This window comes from Tympanuchus pallidicinctus, unplaced genomic scaffold, assembly GCF_026119805.1.
Source record: "Tympanuchus pallidicinctus isolate F22 unplaced genomic scaffold, pur_lepc_1.0 scaffold8, whole genome shotgun sequence".
Classification (NCBI taxonomy): domain Eukaryota; kingdom Metazoa; phylum Chordata; class Aves; order Galliformes; family Phasianidae; genus Tympanuchus; species Tympanuchus pallidicinctus.
This window is the reverse complement of record NW_026294802.1, coordinates 25,332,129-25,352,686: the sequence shown is the minus strand read 5'-3', so window position 1 is coordinate 25,352,686 and position 20,558 is coordinate 25,332,129. Positions and strand designations below refer to the sequence as shown.

Sequence of the window (20,558 nt, the reverse complement as noted above, 5' to 3'; positions counted from 1 at the left end):
AAGAACATGCTCATTTTTAAGCAGGCGACTGTGCTGAGTGAAGCAAACTATTGCAGACAATGCTGAAATCAATCTCTTGGTTAAGATCCGCTCTGCCTGCGCATTTTACTTTTTAACCACTGCTGGAATTGCCTTTCTTCCAGTTCAGCTATAAAAGAGTGAAGCAGTGAGTTACCATTACTCCTTCTTAGCCCATGTGGCAGTTGTGCATGTTTTATTGGATTGCTGTGGGAAGCAGTAGATGAATTGTTCGATTTCCAGACTTCTTTCTGAATAGTTTTTTCTGCTAATCGCCATTTTTTCCTGTCCCTTTCCCTCCCTGCAGTTTGGGGCAGGACAGAGTGCCAAGTAGCATTCAGAGCAGCAGACCATGACTGTGAACATTAGTGGTTGTCATTACCAATGCAATCTGCTTTTTCAGAACTGTTGATCTGTTTCATTCCTTTCATCTAATCAATTTCCCATGAGATATGCCAGGTGTCATTTTGTAAGCAGCTACTCACCTTTCTTGGCTTCTAGTTTGTCCATTGCCCATTCTAGACATGCAGCTCCCAAGCTTTTGCATCAACCTATACACTACATTTAACTTTGAAGTTCTTTCCTGTCAGCTGTTTTCTGTGGTTTATCGTTGTATTTCTTAAAATGAAGGGAATGCTATTTTGGGGAGGGGGGTGAAACAGAAGGGAAACTAAGCCTGGTGTTTTTTGTGTTGTAAGACAGTAAACATTACGTTGGTAAAATTCCTGATGGTAATCATTTGACTAACTAGACTTGATGCATTCTAAGGGTTTGGTTTTCTGTAACTGGAAAAGGCTTTTTATGACACATTCATTTCTTTCTAAACCACCACCTTGTCATTGTTTTGAGCTTGTCAGCTGTGGTTTTTCAGATATACTCCATCATCCCGGCAAACAAGTCAGGAAGAAGGCAAGGAGTGGCTACGCTCCCATTCCACTGGAGGCCTGCAGGACACTGGCAGTCAGTCCCCACTTGTTTCTCCTTCAGCTATGTCTACATCTGCGACTGGAAAATATCACTTTTCCAACCTGGGTAAATGCTATTTCCCTTCACTGTTTCTCCCATTTCAGAATAATGTCGTAATATCCAGTTGTTCATATTTATTTTATTAAATTCAGTAATGTATTTAGATTGCTCTATCACCACATTTTGGTATTTCATTAATAAAGTGAAACAACATTTTTCATGGAGTAGATGAGGATACTTCTTATTTTGTTTACAAGAAAAAAGCAAAAATTTTCTGTGATTTGCCCAAGGAGGGGAAAATCGAAGGCAGAGCTGGAAATTTGCCTTTAGCTCAGAGCTGCTCGTCTTTTAGCCTATCTGAGGCATTAGGATTCTTTCTAGTGAGTTTAGTGGATTTCATTCCAGATGCTAAACGTTGTTTTTCTTCCCGTAAACAGGCTTGTTTTGAGACAGGTCTTTCTAGGCATTCCAGTGCATGTGTGGACCTACATACAGCTGCTTTGGACCCAATCAGTGTTCTATCCTTAATCCTTATAATATTACAGGATGTGAATCACACTTTAGTTTTATTTGATTACGGGTCAAGAGTTAGATTTAATTATTCTAGATATTTCTTCAAGTTATTATAACTCAAATCTAGTTTAGTTAATAAATGTATTTATTCTTTAATGATTGATATAAAACCCTTTATTTTTACAGCACTAGACACAAACCTAGGTTCACAATGAGCTGTTGTATTTTAGATCCTTACTGTGGAATTTGCTGCAGCCGGTGAAGTATTTATACTTCTGTCACTCGGTCACAGCTTATGACATTTGTAGGTTATAGTCACTCAAAAGCAATTTGATTGCCCTTAAAAATATTGGTCTTTATTACATATGGGGAAAAGAAGTTGAGCAAACCCAATTTTGAAAATGAAATTGGATGCTGCCTAAGTAAACCACTACTTTGAATTTTTTCCATATACTTGCAGTAGTTGAAGACACAGTGCTCTTTAAGCAGTGATTTTCTCACTCTATCAGTTTTCTTCTTACTATTATCTTTCTTTTCTTTCGTAGTTCATAGTTCTTGCACTCACATCAGAGAGTAATAAGATCTGCTTAATTTATTTTGTTGATGTCCTTCTCTGTTTACTATTATCACAGCTCCACTGAATAACTGGTTTTCATAGCAAAACTTCAGGCACATCGTGAATGATCTAAAGCAATAGTTTGATCGGATTTGAATAGGCAGCTGCTTCTTTTAAGCACTAAGTCAAAGTAAGCAAGTTTATTCAGACACCAGCATTAGTGTTACATGTGTTTTTCAGGAACACTCATGTAACTCCAGCTCCTTGGAAATCATCTTCTTCCCCTTTCCGTATAGCTTTGGATATTGGAATAAATGCATTTTGTTATTTTCTCAGCAGTGTAAAATCCACATAACCATGCTAGTCCCTAATAACAATTTTTTTAAGAACCAGAATTCAGTTAATGGAAATATACTTCATTAATAAAGCTTTGTATTCCAGTGAGTCCAACCAACCTGTCTCAGTTTAACCTTCCCGGACCCAGTATGATGCGTTCAAATAGCATCCCGGCACAAGATACTTCTTTTGATCTGTATGATGACTCCCAACTGTGTGGCAGTGCTACATCCCTAGAAGAGAGACCACGTGCAATTAGTCATTCGGGTTCATTCAGGGACAGCATGGAAGAAGGTAAGACTGAATTATTATTTGAATCACCAAATAGGCCGCAAAATCATCAATATTTCTTCTACAACATGAAAGCTTAAATAATTTTCTAATTATAAATAAATATAAACAAATATAAATAAATAACTATAGTTATTATTATAGTTATTATAAATAACTTTGTGTTCTTTTGAGCTGGACTGACAGTACTTCCTTACCCTACAGCACAGACAGATATTTCCCTCGTAATACAGAGTAATCATTCCTATATACGTACTTTACTTTTGGCCCAGAAAATTTTAGGGAAAGGTAGCCATTCTTGGAAAATTATTTTATTCTTTTTGTATCCAAATTTGAAGTCTCTGAGCATATCTTAACTGTGATTTAATGTTTTCATAGTCCTACATCTGCATTTCCTTTTTTTTTTTTTTTCTTTTTTAAATTCTAATACCACCATCTTACTTTTCTAATTCTTCCATTTAATCTGACCTCTATTTAATCTAATTTCTTTTTGGAGATTAGTCTTTCTGGTTTCTTTAGTGCTATGCACAACACCTAGAATTTAAAGATTATTTGTTGGTTTTCTTTTGTTGTCTTTTTTTTTAACCACAGAGAATTTAACAAGTCGTGATTAAATGTGTGATAACATTTTCTTCTGCTTAACATTTCTATTAAATCTGATCATTTGCAGAATTCCCCTAAGTACAAAGTTCTCACATATTTTCATTTTAAAAATGTAAAATTTAATGGAGCTTCATTCTCGAACATCATCTCTTCTGTCTTGCTTACTGCTAAATGATAACAATACAAATGATCTTTATAACAAGAAAATTAAAAATTTTCCTCTGCCCCCAAAGCTCACAGTCAAGAAATAAAGAGGAGAAAAAGAAGTCCTGGGTGAAATAGCGGACAAATAACACTTTTACTTTTCTATTCATTCTTCTGCAATTTAGATGATGTGTCAGGAAGACATCTGGGTATGTAATACGAGCAGTAGGGTGCAGGACAGATTAAGCCGTGAGCTGTCAGTACAAAGAGGATGGCTGACTGCATGGAAGCATATCTCATAATTCAAGGACAGAGGTGGCTATGCAGCCTTTGCTGAGGAAAGGGGGAATTGTCAAAGATAGTGGTGGACGAATAATAGAGAAAACAAGACAAACAGTTGTGCATTAAAAAGGAGGTATTAAAACTAGAATTTCAATAATCTGTCATCAGTGACTTTGATGAAACTTTTTCACTGTTCACGTCTCATATCCAGCTGGAGTGGATAACCGTGATCAACCTGAGTAAATAGAAGTGAATACTGTGCAGCAGTAATTAACAGCTTTAAGCAGTTCATGGTCATTAGAGAATCACGTTAGATTGTATTGTAGAAAGGACAAATGTCTTTTATTCAAGATAGCAGTTCTAAGGAAGGTTTTAGTGAAACAAGTCAGGTAATGGATAGAGCCACTGAGTGCAAGGACGGAAAGAAGCTTAGATAAGAGTTTAAAACCAGAGATTGGAAATCAGGGATAGACTGAAAGCAATAGGACATCAGTGATGACCATATCTTTGTAAATAATTACATAGCTACAAAATTGGATTTGAAGTCTATTCAGCTAATCCAAGTATTTTATATTGTCAGTTTGGTATGCAGGCACGTGCCAAATAGAGAGCTATTTAAGCAAAACAGTATATTGAGAACAGCAGAGCAGGAAAATTAAACACATTTCATGTGAAACAAAAATGAAAAGTATTAAAGAAATAAATGGTCTCCTGCAAAATTCCCTGTTAGAGTGTCTATTCTCAGGAGAGTCACCAGCAGCAGAAGGGGCTATTTTGTCACAGTTTTCACTTCCCATTTTCAGAGAGGTCAGGAAAAACTTGAGGTCAAGTCTTCCCATCTTCACTCAGTGCTCTTGCGACTGACTCTGCTGATGATTAGTGGAAGTATGTCACTACATCTTGCATTAACCCCTTCACAGAAACTACAAATGCCATAATGCACTGGTCTGTGCTGTGCTGAAGGGAGAAACCAACTGAGAAGACCCTTAGAGTTCATCCTAGGGAATGAGAACTGGTTTGCTGAGAACAGTCTCTTATTAAAAATCAGTTTGCTCAGCTTTGGACAGGTACATAAACAACTCAATTTCTGGTTTCTACAAAGAGTGTATTTATAAGATGATTTGTTGTCAAAAAAAAAGAGAAAAAGAGAAAATATCAAGAGCTTTTCTATACTGGTAACTCATAATAACTGTTCTTTGTGGAAAATTGGTTCTCATTTTAAAAAAGATGCATAGTAATTGAGCTTATTGAGTTATTGGGGGTGTTCTATGCTTGCAATATTTCATTATGTTTTCATTTTTTTAAAGTACATGGGTCCTCGTTATCACTTGTCTCCAGCACATCGTCTCTCTATTCTACGGTGAGTATTGATGTTTTAGAAAGTTCTGCCTGCCTCTGCTCTTCTTCATTTTTCATTACACTTTTAATAGTTTAAGGTTTAGAAGGATAAAGATTGCACTGGAATAAAGCAGGAAGATTTATTTTTAGTGTTGGTGTTACTGTTATGCTATTTTAAAATGCATTATTTCCATCTTTTTAAGTGATCGATATGAAACTGCTTAAAATCACCTACTGTATATTTTGAAAACTAGAAAGAAGGTAATAATCTAGAACTGTCTCTTTGGGAGGGACTTTATGCTGTTGTAATTAATAATCTTGAACGGTTTAGACATTTTTCAAGCTCTTTTTCCAATTGTACAGTTTACAAAGTTGTTTTGTCCTGTTACTGTTTGAGGTGTACTTTAAAAAACAAAATTGCTTCAAAATAAGGGAGACAGAATTTTCAGTTTAAATTTCTATTGATCTGTGTTGAAAATGACAATATTATTTCCAATGATAAGAGCATCTTTAAAAACTCATTAGTCTTAGTTAATTAGATCATTAGATTATGTAATGTTAATCGTATTCTCCTGTCTCAAGCAGAAGCTATTTTCTATTTTACTATTGTTTTAGTATTTTTTTTATTTCTTCTGCATAATTTGTTTCTCCAGTATTCTACTAACAAGAAATCATCCAGATGGGAGGAGTTAAACAAGTTTCTCCATTCCCTTGCTAATACAAAACAGCTGCTTTGCAACTTATTTGCAAACCACAATTACATGCTGTAGTTGCACCTGTTTTGTACAATGCATTCATGAACAGTCTCCTCCTCACCACATTTTCAGGTGTTGAGTAGTGTTCCACTGCCCTGGAACAACATGGGTTCCTGTGCCCTAGGCCAGCCCTAGTTCTAGCCTGGGAATATCCAGCCCCTGTTGGCTGATGCAGCTATACCTCTTGTACAGCTGGTAGCAATTGTCTCAATACTTAACTTGTGTTAGCTAAGAAAGTGGGATGCATCTATGCACAGAATAATCTAACAGCCTAACACTAACAGTTAAACTTCATGGTTTAACTGGTAATTTTTCTGTAAAACCAACTTTAACTTCTTTATCTAACATAATGCTGTAAGCCAGTGAAATAGCTTCTGAAAACTTCTGGCTGTAAATTCACATTGCAGCTAAGCCCTGCTCCTTAAATCTTGGATTATGTAGACAGAATAATAGAAGTTACAGAAAAATCTGAAAAGGGCAAGGAAAGAATTAGTATGGTAAAATTACTAGAGTTGAGCTCCAGGGATGGTTTTGATTAGAATTTCTCCTACTTAATCCCTTTGATCCTGTGAAAAATGTAAGCATTTTCAGAAATTAATCAAGAAATGAGGAAGAAGCGGAGTGGAAAGATGGAAGATAGACAATCAGTATCAAATCATCTGGAAGTATAAGAGCCATGATTCATTTTTCAGTGATACCCACAGTGCCCCACTGCCTCCAGAAAGGGATAGCTTCACAGAATTATATTCCATGTAACTCATTTTCAGTTATTACTAGATTCAAGGAGGATACAAGAGCTGGGTGCTCTGCCTTACTTTTGCAGGCCAAAATCACTCAGTGTGAACTCCAAAGCAGCTACCTTTCCATAAACGTATCAGTAAAAGTCATTTATCAGACTTCAAGCATTGCCTTACGCCTTGATGCTTCAGATAAAGTATGCAATAAATATCAAGATCTTTACATACTTTTAACTGAGGACAGCTGGAAAGCTTGAACATGCTCTCAGAAGATTGTCTCTTTGAAAATTAGAATATGAGATTCAGAAGAGATGCTTCATGATTTGCTATTATTGCAATGAATAAATCCAGTGAGATGGATCTTCTAGTATTTTCTATATGTATTGGCTTTCTTTCTGGGTTTGCATTTGAGTTTTCAGAACTTACTTGAATAAACTGGGAATCTAGCTTGTTGAGATATACTTTACAGATTAAAACATTTTGTTTCACAGAAAATACCATGTGGGTGGATATAGTAGACTCTAGGGTTGAAACACTGATCCCATTTTGACAGTGAGTACATCTAGCTTTCCAAGAGGCTGAAGAAAGATGTGTGATAGTGTAAATTATGATAGGTTGTCTCCAGTTTTAATCTCCTGCTCAGTAGGTGAGACACCGCAATTTGCACATATTTAGTTAATTGCTCTATTTCTCGCACTGCCTCTTCAGCATTAGCTACACTTAGAATCCCCAGAATTCATTAGCTGTGCTAAGCCAAGCTTAAAGGAGATGAGTAAGGATATGTCATTTGTATGTTAATATTCTAAGACTACAAAAAAAAAGGAAAAGATTACATTTCAAGGATGAGATGCATGGATGCAATAGAGAAATACAGGAACAATACTGCTTCCTTTTAGAGCAGAGTTTTGAAGTTGTGAGCCTATGACTGAGAACTAGATTACAGTGATGTCAGCATGAATTCCTAACTGAAAACTGCACACTTCTATGTGGGTTTCAGATCTTATTATATAAGTTATAAAACACCCAGAACCCCTTTTCTCTTTCATCTACTCCTTCCACTCTCCATTAAAGATGACTTGTGGCATCTGCCTCTATGACTTCTGAGAGAAAGCCAAAACTTCCTTGTATGCTGAGGGAGCCATCTGCTAGCAACATGCAGCACTTCTCTTGTCAGTGGGACCACAGTGATCTGAGGTCACTGGCAGTTCCAGCAAAAGATCACCAAACCTAATTTTTGTTTTCTTTTCTTGGCACGGTAAACTTTCTTGTCTTTCTTGATCCTCTAATGGCTTTTCATGCATGACATGTTTGAAGTAACAATAATGGGAATAGATTTTCAAAATTTTCTGTAGGCAAATCTTGTTTTTGTGAGCGTAAATCAGAAAGCCAATGTCAGGATGTGTCACATCAGTGCTGACAAATAAAACAATTACTACTCTAAATCATTCCCATGTGGTGATGTAGGTATTACAGTCATTTCAGCTAAGTGTTGCACAGGGAAATATCATAGCATCTCAGCCTTTTTATTGGCAATTAACACAAAGACAGGTACTGAAAAAGGACTATTCTAAGTCTTTTACTCACCAACATTAGGTAAGGAAAGAAAATGGTTCTATAATCAGGTAATAAAATTCTAGTGACACGAAAGTTGTGCTTTCTAGAACCTCAAAGACAAACAAGCAAACAATAAAAAAGGTACTACCTGACATCTGGGAAATTTCCTAGGAACGCTTACCTTGAGTTTTCCTACACTTTTTAAGTTTTTTTTTTACATCTAATTCTTCTACCCGTGTTTGTTTTACTCTTCCACCTAACATCAGACTGTTTCTCTGAAGTTCAGCTACCTCAGATCATGGGGTGCATTGATTTCCAGTGCACTCACTTTGTGTTACAGAATAGCTTCTTCTCTCATGTTACGTCTTTACTTTCCATTAGAATCCCACTGAAGTGAGATCTTTCTGTCTGCCAAATGCCTGCTAAATTAATCCACTCCCCTGCTTACAAATTCAATGACTTTTATCTTAGCAGACATCCAAAGGTATGCTTTGTAATGACTTAGTTGCTTAGCTTGTTGAAAAAGGCTGCTAAATAAATAAGAAGCTTGGCATCATTATATGATGTAATACATAAAAATGTGGACAATATCTAGAATTACTAAGTATTATTAATAAATGTAAGCTAAAACTTTAACATGCTTTGATATACTTTAATATTCTGTATGGAAGAAATTACCTTAAACTACAAGGAGCCCTCTCCCCACACCTTATCCTGTATATGTTTTACTGGTACGCTGCCAACTTTTCTTAGCAGGGATTAGTCTGTTAGGATTATTGCACAGTATACAGTTAAGCAACTATAGTTACAGGAGCCATAATATTCATTATGGTATAAAAGTTCATGTGTGGAGATTTAGGTACGTTCATTGACAGCATAGCAAGTTTTCTTTCCTTTGTTAGAAATGTAGCTGCAGTTTACAATTCTGTTACCGTTCCTCCTCTACCCCGGTTTCATCTTGTCAGTATGCTGGAAAACTCTTTGGGTTTTCAGCTGGAGCCTTTCCAAGTAAGTTAAAAAGAATTCCATTTACTGTTTTTACTGCATATCTCCATTAAAAGTAAGGGATCTGTGAAGCTATTCATTTCACTTTAGAGTAGCTGGTGTTTATTTTCTATCACCTCAATTATGTTGCTCTTGTTTCTAAACCATTTCTTCTTTGTTTTCTTCCAGGCAGAAGAAAAGGCACATTCAGAGGTAAGAACGCTTCTTCATCTTTGTAATTGTGTATTTGTTTGCTATTTCTTAGAAATGTATTGTTTATCTAAACTAAAAGTATGATCCACTGCACTAAAAGGTGTTTTCTGAGCATTGTGCTGAAGGATTCCTGGCTGAGGTTCTGGAAAGGTTAAAAAAAAAAATCAGTGAGAATCAGGCTGCTGAGCAGAAGAGTTGTAATACGTCTGATCTCATACTTAAAACCACTCCAGACTGGGTCTAAGGGACTGTGCACTTCAAGGTAACTCCGTGTACTTCACCAGAAAAAGACTTAAAATGTTCACTTTGAACTTCCATCGCTTACACTTTGCTGCATATTAAATTTCCAAAACTGACCATTTTGATGAATTTTGGAGAAAAGCAGATGGATTTCAGATATAAATGAAACCTGACATGGAAAACAGCTTCTTTCTCCTCACAGTACATTAGAACGAGTTACAAGAGTGAGTCAGCAGCTGAATACAATTATAGTCTTTCTTCATGCAAAGTTCTGTCGTATTGAAAGGGCACCAAGGAATAGCAGCAATAAGCTGCAGCACCAAGGGGTGCATGTCCACTTCCCAGAGCTGCATGTCTCCAGACTGCATTTATTCTATTCTGCTCTTGTTTTTACTATTCTGATCAGGCAAAAAGTAAAAATTTAAAAAAAAAAAAAAAAAAAAAAAAAAGTACAAAAGATACTTTGGGAAGATTGAACAAATAAACATATTTGTCCTTGATTACTGCACTATTTTTCAGTATTGAAAAAATACTTGAGATTTTCCTTGAGATTTTCTAAGCTCCTTTGTCTGACAGTTAAATCAAACGTGTTGAAAAGATGCATCATAGCTCAGCAGAGTAAATGACAATTCCCTGTTTCATTTCCCTTCATAAAGGGCTGTATATAGTGGTGTAACAACATTTATGAAGCTTTCTTAGTATCTAGATATGCCCTGTGAGATCTGCATTTCTGTAATCAGAGGATTCTTACTCAGGAAGCTCGAATTATTGCTACTGAAAACCAAAGACAGTTCTTGGGAAAAGAAAAGGAGAAGGCCAGAATGGAAAACAGCTCAAAAATATCTTCTATTCTGAGCCAGTGCAAATTATTTAATTACTTTTGTATCATTGGCATACAGAAGCTTGTTTACCTTTAAAGCATGTACAGTATTCCCTGTTGATTTTCACAGGAATAGTAAAGTTAAAATATAGCAGTAGTCCTTACAGTGAAAGTATTAGTATGAGAATGTCATGGGCTCTGTTTGCTGGGATGTCTGTAGACATTTTACTTCTCTAGTTTGCAGTAATTCCTTTTATGTCTGAATGTGAGAGGGGTTCAAAGTGAAACTTTATGCTGTGCTTAAGTTCAGTGAAATGCCTGGAGTCTCTATAAGATCTCAAGTAGAGTCAAATGCTCTTAAAATGATATGCAGGTTTCATGCTTGCTATCTAGCCTTTTTCAGCTTTTATTAAGGATTATGTTTCTTGTAAAAAGGATACAGGAGCTTTGAATGTAGTTTATTTCTACATCAGCATGTATATTTAAAGCTACATTATTTTTTTTTTTTGTGAGCTGACCAGAGATTTTTTGGAGAAAAAAAAAAAAAAGATAAGATTTAGAAAGGTTGAAGGTTGCATATTTGAATCAAATGTCATGCGGGAACTATAGTGTTAGAGTGAAAATACATATATATATATATATGTAGCCACATCACACCTAACTTTAGACATCTATGAAATAATGTTCTGTGTCAGAGGTTGCCATTGAAGCCTTCTTCATAACGGACAGTGGAGGAGTATCTTTTGGCACTTTATTTTACATCTAATGCAGACATTCAACACGTAATTGCATTACACAGCTAACTTCTGGCAAGGTGAATCTTTGCAAATTTGTATTGCATAATTTCAGCCTCAAAGAGTCAAACACTAAAGATATGTTTGAAGTCTACACAGTTTGGTAAAAAGAAAATATGTTGTTTGCATGTGCAAACAGGGAACTGTACATATGAAGTAATGAAGCATTTGCTCACCTGTGCTCCTTAACTGCAATCCTAGCAGGTGTATTGCTTAAGTGGAAGAAAATTTTTGGAGTAGCATTAATTGCTTACTTTTATTAATCTGTATTTCTTCACAGTTTTGAGATTAAAATTAAAAGTTAAGGTACTGTTTAACACAGTGATCACACATTAGTGATCTCTTAAGAAAAACGTCAAGAAAAATTCAACTGAAGTCAATTGCTGAAGTACTAATGGTAGCCTTTTTTCCATCTAGCAAATTCAGAAACTACGGAGAGAGCTTGTTGCATCACAGGAAAAAGTTGCTACTCTTACATCTCAACTTTCTGCAAATGTAAGTATTTCTGCCCCTGCTGAAAAATACTGTCAAATAGGTTAATAACTTCTATTCAATTCAGGTTCCGAGATGTGATCTAGGATACTTTTACTATTGATTTATCTTGGTGTTTTTAAAATGAATTGTTTCATTCACATCCACATCTCCTCACCTTCAGGCAGAAAAAAGTCTTACGGTCAAACACAGTGGATATGGAAATTAATGTTCTGAAAAGGGTAGTGGTTGTGATTTCTCTCTCTTTTTTTTTTTTTTTTTCTGATGTTGTTACCTGTCCCTTAAGATGAAATTTGAAGTGTTAGATTTAGTGTCTGGCAATTTTAATTGGATTCTGCACAAGTAAGAGTGGCAGATTGATGCTTCATGACAGAAGTATCAATCCATTCTACTTAGATTGTTAAAAATCATTTTGAAATGTATAGAGACGGGCTCAATATGGACCAGGATAAATAAAATGCTGTGGCTTAACAGTAACATGAAATACTCTGTTCCATTATATGTCATTCAAACTACCAAAACTAAAGCTTATTAGAGATCTTGAGCCATAGTAAAATTTACATCAGCGTTGTTGGTATTAAACTGCCAACACCAGTATGCTGCTCCACTTCTTAAGTTGAAAAGAAACATTTTTTTCTGACATATAAAATGATACAAGCACCAAAAGAAAGAAACAAACAAAACGAAAAACAAAGAGCTGGGTAGAGAGGGGACAATCACTTTTGTCTCCCTGCTGGCCACCCCTTTTTTAATGCAGCCCAGGATACCATTGACCTTCTGAGCTGCAGGAGCACACTGCTGGCTCATGTTCATCTTTTTGTATGCTAGGAGGAAAACCATGAAGTAAGGAGACACAACCAAGGAAAGGGCATGAATTGAAGATTTTGATAGAATTTATGATAGTTAAATTTCACAAAGATAAGCTCAGCATAATACAGACAGATGTGAACAATATAAAATTATACATAGAATTTACAAGCTTCAGTAACTATGCTGATATATAACCAATGAAGACTGGACATTTCATAGAAAGATCCCTGGTTTAACTTCCAATAGTTGATATGATAATTATCAGTTATCAGTTGATAATATGAGTTATTGAACATGTTATCAGAAAATAATGCCAGATAGGGAACGTGAGCTGCAGTCCTGTCTGGCTACTATGGCTTCAGATGATATTAGCAGACAGTTACTGAACAATCTGTTTTATAGTGATTTGTAAATGCAATTCAGGATATATATTTGGGAATTTATTGCCAGTATGTCCATCCAGTTTTTGGGGGTTCCTTCTATTATGTATTTTAGAAGTAAAATTTTAATCTTCATCTCTGCCAGGCTGGACAGTTCTTCATTTGCCTGAGAGCAACAAACTGAAGCCAACAATGAGAGATCTCATTTCATTTCAGGCTGGAATTTTTTGTTATCCTTTCCCTTTGTAGAACCGAGCAAAAAAAAAAGTCTTTCAGCCATTTCATAACCATCCTCTTTGTGTGTTTTTTCCCTTGCTTTGCTACAAAAGACACTTCGTAGTGCAAGTGTCATTAAAGGACCATCAGAATGAATTTTGACCTGTTTGGTCAAGCCTTTTCTTCATGTACGATTTTATACCAGAATCTGACCATTTGGAAGTTAAAGCATCTCTTAGTCATTTGGGAACCTCTGATGAGACTTTACTTACTCGTTTTCATTTATTATTCAGGCACTGTTGGACTCGAGTACTATGCTTGATTTCAGCTGTTTATTTCATTTGATTAACCCCAAAGTGTTTTGCCTGCATGTGATTAAATCCATGCCAGGCCCAGCTGTTATTTGGATGCTTAATTTACTTTTTTTTTTATATATATATTCTGGCTTTTCCCTGATGTCTCTTTCAATGTTGCTGAAGGGCAAATCTCAGTGCTAATTAAGAAAGAGCTGTTTTCAGTGCTGAAAGTGTTCAGCCAGCAGACTTCCTATGAGACTAATCAGCTCAAATTCCAGCAAGCAGCTTGTTTGGAGAGCCTTTGATCACTGCTTTTTATACTGTATGAAGCTGAAGGATGTATGCTTACCAATTATAGTAGAGTCTGGATGCCACTGGAAAGTGGAGGGATTTCACTGGCTAATGCTTGTTTGGCTAGTCCTGCAACCAAACAAGAAGACAATAGCTAGTAGTGAAGAAGAAAGGTCAGCAGTCATTACTTGCAGCCAACCAGACCCCGGCACCCTCTCACAACTCCTCCCATTCAGTTGTGTCAAGTGGTAGGACATTTATTTATTTACCTTTATTTTACAAGCCTGGACTCAACAGGTCAAATGGGAATGTGCATCAGCAAAGTCTTTAGATATGCCAGGGGTCTGTTCAAGATAGCCGTATGTCTAAGTGCTAAGAGGTAGTTGGGGCTTGGGAAATGCTGTATATCAAATCTGTTATCTTCACATTGAAGCATATATCTCCTTGAGCATGTGTCTCTGACTTTCCAATGGGAATTTCAGCTATAAGCAGAAGTCAAAGTTAGTTGATATTTGTCGGATCTAGAGATTAAGAGCTGTATATTGTTTATGTATCTAAGATGCATATCATAATAAAGCTAGACATTTTGCTGGAACAAATAGGTATCCCCAAGACTCCTGAATAAATAAATATTTGCTACTGTGGGGGAAAATAGCACAGTTCATTACAAAATTGACACCTTGTATTTCATAGGATAGTGTTCTTTTGTAATAAACATTTAAAATAATGGCCAGTGTGATTGAAGGTTTTTTCATGACTAGTTTTCAGTTGATGGACCTTTGAATTATTAGCAAATCAAGACCTGTAGTCTCAAATCACCTGGGGAAGATCCATTATAATCTTAATCCAATTGCATTTAGAATGCAAAAATCACAGTGTGCTACTCTGAGGTAACGTACACTATCACTGGGTAAATTTTACTAAGAATTTGTAATTGTGACATGGCTGTCATTCTCTAGAAACTGTCAGACAATAACTTGATAGTTCCAATGACCTTTAATGACAGTTTTAATGATGCTCTTTGTTAATTGTACTTTATTTGTGTAAAGTATAAGCTGAGGTTGTATCTATGGAATAGGAAATTACTTTGCACAAGCATGCATGATTAGGTACCAAAGGACTGCAGTTATCCCAATACAATTGTGAGAAATCAGAAATAGCAATGCATAATTGAGCAAATGATTTCTCTTTTCAAACCTTAAATACCCATTTTTATTTTCGTAGTAAAGCAGACCCGTGGGTCATCAGCAGAACTACAGATTTTGTTATGAGGCAGTGAACAGAAAGCCCCTTTAGGTTCCTGTTAAACACATGTAGAAAAGACACATCGGCTGTAGCTCTTTTTTAGTGCATCTTCTTTGTCTCTGTGCTCTGGGACATTGCTCATCATCTTCACGACACAAAGTTGGGAGGGAATGTTGAACTGCCAGAGGGCAGAAAGGCATTACAGTGGGACCTGGACAGACTGGATCGATGGGCCAATGCAAACTGTGTGAGTTTCAATAGGGCCAACTGTCGGGTCCTGCATTTTGGTCATGACAACCCCAGGCAATCCTACAGGCTTGGGGAGGAGTGGCTAGAAAGCTGCCTGATGGAAAGGGACCTTGGTGTACTGATGGACAGTCAGCTGAACAGGAGCCAGCAGTGTGACCAGGTGCCAAGAAGGCCAATGCATCCTGGCTTATATCAGGAATGGAGTGGTGAGCAGGACTAGGGAAGTCATCCTGCCCCTATTGGGGCACTGGTGAGGCCTCACCTTGAGTATTGTGTTCAGTTTTGGGCACCTCAGTACAGAAAGGACATTGAGGTGCTGGAGCAGCTCAAGGAGAAAGGCAACAAGGCTTGTGAAAAGCTTGGAGAATGTGTCCTATGAGGAGAGACCAAAGGAACTGTTTAACAGTCCTTTTTGAACTATGTCTCTTTTTGTACATACTTGAGACTGTACTATCAGCTATGTTTGACAAATGTTAGCAACTCTTACAGAAGCATGCCAGTCTCTACTCTAGTGGGAAAATTTGCTAAGCAAAGTGTAAGTCTACTGCTGTATTAAAAGAAAGAAATTGTCATTCTTTAGGAGTGAAGATGCTCAGTTAATCCATTTGTGGATATAAATTAGCTGCTTGTGAGTTATCTTCCTAAGTGTATTATAGTCCCTATGTTAGAAAACTTCACTTATTATCATTCTAGAGACAGAAAAGTGAAAATAAGTATTTTCTTTTGCTTTAACTATTTGGTATTGTGAAAAGAGATTTGATTTTATGGAGTTTCATGAAAAGTGAATTCTCACTTTACTGTCAAAGATGGATTATCTTGTTGATTTTTTTATGACTACTTTCCCTTTTTTGCCTATGGAGCTCAATATAAATTGCAACCGCTAAAGAAGTGATGTATTATTTAGACATAGGTTAGAGGGTGAATAATGTTAGAAACAGAATGAAGCTTATTTTATTAAATCTTTAGTTCAGTTTCAATGTACTGCTCTTTGAGGAGTGGGAGTTACAGTTTTCAAGATTGTCTTTGATACACCTTTTTGCACTTATCGTGTTTATATTTTATGTAAGCTACATATTAATTTCATAAATAAGGACACAATTACACACACACCCATACATATATATAATCAGTATAAGAGAAAGAGATCAAGCAATGACCTTCTGTACAAAAAAACTGCAATATTTTTGATCCTTGGGATTCTACTGGAACGTTTTATTTGGAAGCCTAGAACTTTCCTTTTAAGATAAAGCACTTGAATTCCTCTGTTGAATTGTTCAGTAATTGAAAATAATCACTTGCGGACTTCTATTTGGAGCAGACTTCTGGTCAATATATCAGTAACTTCAGGCAGGACATTAAATCTATAATTCATTGCAGGCAGAGGTACTGAAGCTAAACTCCTTGGGAATTAGAGAAGCCCAAGGAACACTGGGCTCACTTGGCTGCTACACATAGCCAATTTGGTTCAGTCTGAGTTTAAAATTGATGCAAGAGGTTTGGAGAAGATAAACTTGGAGGGCGAAAGAGTGTTTAAAAAAAAAAAGAAAGAAATAGATCTGGAAGAAAGCCCAAACTGGGAGTGCTGAGTTTTATGAAGTATTGTTTGTCCTGCCAAAATGTATAGAGCATCCCACAATTTCTTTAAGTTTTACAATTTTACAAGTAAAAATTTACAAGTAAGACCCATTACCACAAGTAGTGATGTCTTCTGTTTCTTTCACAGGCTCACCTAGTAGCAGCTTTTGAAAAAAGCTTGGGAAATATGACTGGCCGTTTGCAAAGTCTTACAATGACAGCTGAGCAAAAGGTACGTTTACCAGAGAAGATGCTGTAATGAGGAATGAAGTTGGCAGATTATATTACGTTTTTGTTTAAAAAAAACTGAAGGGAAACAGAAACACAGGAACAGCTGTGTCAGCAAGGCAGACAGATCTTTCCTTAATGGCCGTTGCGATCAAATCTTCATAAAGCTCCAGGAGAATTAAACTCTGCACATCAGGGTTATCCAGACAATATCGCAGAATAGCTTGAAGATAAAATCTTTGCTTCCAGATTTTAATTAAATGTATGCATTTCTAGGATTAATCCATACTGAAAGATCCTGTAACAAATACCAGTCATAGCCCAGCCTAACAACTTTGTTAGAATGAGATCAGTGTGAGAAGGGAGGGACTCTGGGCAGAGAAAAATGCCTTCATTCATTGTTAATGCAGGTTGGGTATGCCTATTCACTTAGAAACAGTTTTGGTTTTCCAAGTGTTGCTGTGACTGTCAGGGAAGAAACAAGAACCTGGTAGAGAATAAATTTAATGTGAGGTTTTGTCCCCAGCTGAAGATTAGGGGGGTTCTTAGCACCTTCCAGTATTGAACTTTTATAACTGTCTTCTGCCCTTAGTAGAACACTATCCTACAAAGTAAGGGGCCTCAGTGAGCCAAACTCTGAAAGAAACTGTATATCAGTAAACTGTTTCTCACCTCTAAAATCAGTGTACCTGTGTATACAATAAAATTTTGCAGTCTGATTGAGGACCAACACATGAAACATTGCAGGATGCAGTGTGAACTGGATAGAAGATTAAAATTTTTTAAAAAGCAAAATTATTAAATAAACAAATAAAAAGATTTAGTTCAAATTAACTTTTTACAAAGTATAGTTTCCCTCAAATATTTTCTTTCCAGAAGAGATTAAAAACTTTGAAACAAATCATCTCATAAGCAAGCTTGTTCCACTTAAGATTTGTAACATCCCTTCTTTTCTTTTCCCTGCTGTTGAGATTAAATTCCTTTAATCTTCATTACATAAATAAGAGCCGGAAGGAGAGGTTTTAACAAATCAGTATAAAAAGCTGTTTTTTTTAATTAAAATCAACTCTGCATTTCAGTACAGAACTTCCTGCACTGAAGTAGAGTAATTTCACTTTAAATTACAAGACAGTCACTGTTAAACAGATTTTTATGTAATGGAATTATTTATTCATTTTTTAATATTACTGAAATTACACAAATTTAGATTGAGTTTCAGCCACTAAAGACTTGCCTCTAATTCTGAAAGATATAAAAGATACAATCCAAGTGGTTTTAATGCCTCTTGCCAATAAAGTTTTTGTCTTTTTCTTCACTTTATAAAGAGTATTCAACCAAGACTCCTTTTAGATCAAATTTTATATATAAAAAAGGATTTCTTCTCCTTAGGGATAACATGATCACACTGCATAGAAAAAAATACAAAATTATACATTAGTTTAATATTGTTAGAGAGATTCTACTTGAAATTTGTGCCATCCTTGTTTTCATCCTGGCAGTCTTATGGTACTTCAGTTTGATCATTCTTGTCACTTTTCTTGGCTTCGATAAATATTGTTCTTGTGGCATATATTTCCAGCTCTCATTTCCCTCCCTATAGGAATCTGAGCTTATAGAGCTACGGGAAACCATTGAAATGCTGAAAGCCCAAAATTCTGCTGCACAAGCTGCTATTCAAGGAGCTCTGAATGGCCCTGATCACACCCACAAAGGTAGGCTTGTGTCACAATTAAAATAAATACACTTTCTCTTCAGGTAAAAAAAAAAGAAAAAATGAAAAAATTTTAAAAAAGGCTGATCACTACGTTCCTGTTGTTTTGGGGGCTCTGTTGCAAGGGCAAAGTTGTTCTGAAGCAAGTTGTAGGCATACTTGTCGTATTTCCATGGCTGGAAACCTTGCCTGTATCTCCTCTTTGCTGAAGAGTTCTGGGAACCTTGTCATCTCAGAACTGGGTGGCCAGGCATGGCCTGTCAAGAGATGTCAAGAGTTAAACCTGTTGCTGCAGTTTTATATTGAAGTAATCCCAAGGCGCCAGTGAAATCTTAAGGCAAAACTTTGTCGTACTTTGGAAATCCAGCATAAGATGTAGCAATGCAACTTGTTTTAATCATTAAGAGACAGACTGACAACAACTGGTCTATCTCTTCACAAGTTGCCAAAGCAGTGCAGAACAGGCATTTTAAACTCCAGATTCTGAATTAATTTGTCATGTGGTTGGCGGATGTTATGTGATAAATATGCACCTCACAGGTGTGTGCTGATGAACAGTAACAAAGTAATCACTTGCAGAAAAAAAAAATAGTAGCATGGTTCATTTTTTAGAGCATCATTGATCTTTGCTTAAAGAGGTCATTATTTGGATGTTTGTCCTGAAATCATCCCATTGTATGAAATGCAACTTCTTGAAAGTAAAAAATAACTTAAAAAGTAATATGCTTTGGTATTAGTATGTTTTCCAAGAATATATTTCAGTGATTAAATTATAGATATTAGAAACTTTTAAGAAATTGAAACTCAAAAGTCTCACCCACCATTTTAGCAATCTCCAATTCTTATTCTGTTTCATTTGTTTTAAATGAACCTACCTGCTTATTTCTCTCATGGTATATTAGAAGGAATTCTGTTTAGGCCATCTACAAGTTATATAGTGCCTATACTGCTCAGAGGAAAAATAAAAAAAAACCTGTAGCACATTTGATGACTTAAATAATCCATCTGTAGCAAAAGCTGCTTTGCAGTGAAGTTATGCCTGCGTAGATTGCTGTTCATGGTCATTGCCCTCATGCCTTCCCATCCAGAGAAGCACATACATATTCTGAATACATCCCCATTGACTCCCATTCGGTTTCTCACAGGCTGCAGTAAGTTGGATACAAGCCACAATAAGAATCAATGCCATTTATGTGCATTTAGGCTTCAGTTAAGGAGGGTGGTGCTGTATAAGTACAAGAAAAGTTACTTTGAAGTAGAGTCTATATCACCTTATATTTCCTAGTTAGATGGCTTTCAATGTATTTCCTTTTTTTCTTTTTTCTTTTCCTTTCTTGTTTTTTGGTTTTTTTTTTAGATTTACGTATTAGGCGGCAACATTCTTCAGAAAGTGTTTCCAGCATCAACAGTGCGACAAGCCACTCCAGCATTGGCAGTGGTAATGATGCTGACTCCAAAAAAAAGAAAAAGAAAAACTGGGTAAGTGCCCAACGGTTCTAAACCTATCTTTTATCTACTATGTCATTTCCTATGCTGTATAGCATACTTGGCCCATTTTGTCTACAGTATTTGTGTTGGGCCAGACAGATGCAAAGCAATTCACTTGTGATGCATACTGTGGCACTACTAGCAAACTAAAAATTGTTGAATACTAATGGAGATTCATTTGCATAAGTCAGGATAATTAAAAAAATATATTAATAATAAAAACTGGAAATGACCTTAAAATATGTTGTGACCTAAAATATACATGGACCATGTTGAAATCCCACTTAATTTTTCTTCAGTAAGAGTTTGACTCAAAAATTTGTCTCAAATACATTATCTGGCTGTGAAGGGTGTTGAAATCTGTTAAGAATTATCATATAAAATTAGTATGGTGTTTAAAGAAAGTAAGATACTTCCCCACAGGAACACACAA

At 36.1% G+C, this 20,558-nt stretch overlaps 1 protein-coding gene across 9 annotated transcripts in view; it reads left to right on the top strand.

The window, feature by feature from the left end:
• The window catches only part of NAV3 (neuron navigator 3), a 524,389-nt gene that overhangs the window by 478,642 nt on the left and 25,189 nt on the right, over positions 1-20,558 (top strand). For all 9 annotated transcript variants that reach the window (XM_052668319.1, XM_052668318.1, XM_052668316.1 and 6 more), the window contains 8 exons: positions 890-1,050; positions 2,495-2,683; positions 5,017-5,069; positions 9,267-9,290; positions 11,562-11,639; positions 16,847-16,930; positions 18,527-18,638; positions 19,995-20,116. In XM_052668319.1, the coding sequence (XP_052524279.1) occupies positions 890-1,050; positions 2,495-2,683; positions 5,017-5,069; positions 9,267-9,290; positions 11,562-11,639; positions 16,847-16,930; positions 18,527-18,638; positions 19,995-20,116 (823 nt within the window). The remainder of the gene's footprint in view (positions 1-889; positions 1,051-2,494; positions 2,684-5,016; positions 5,070-9,266; positions 9,291-11,561; positions 11,640-16,846; positions 16,931-18,526; positions 18,639-19,994; positions 20,117-20,558) is intronic.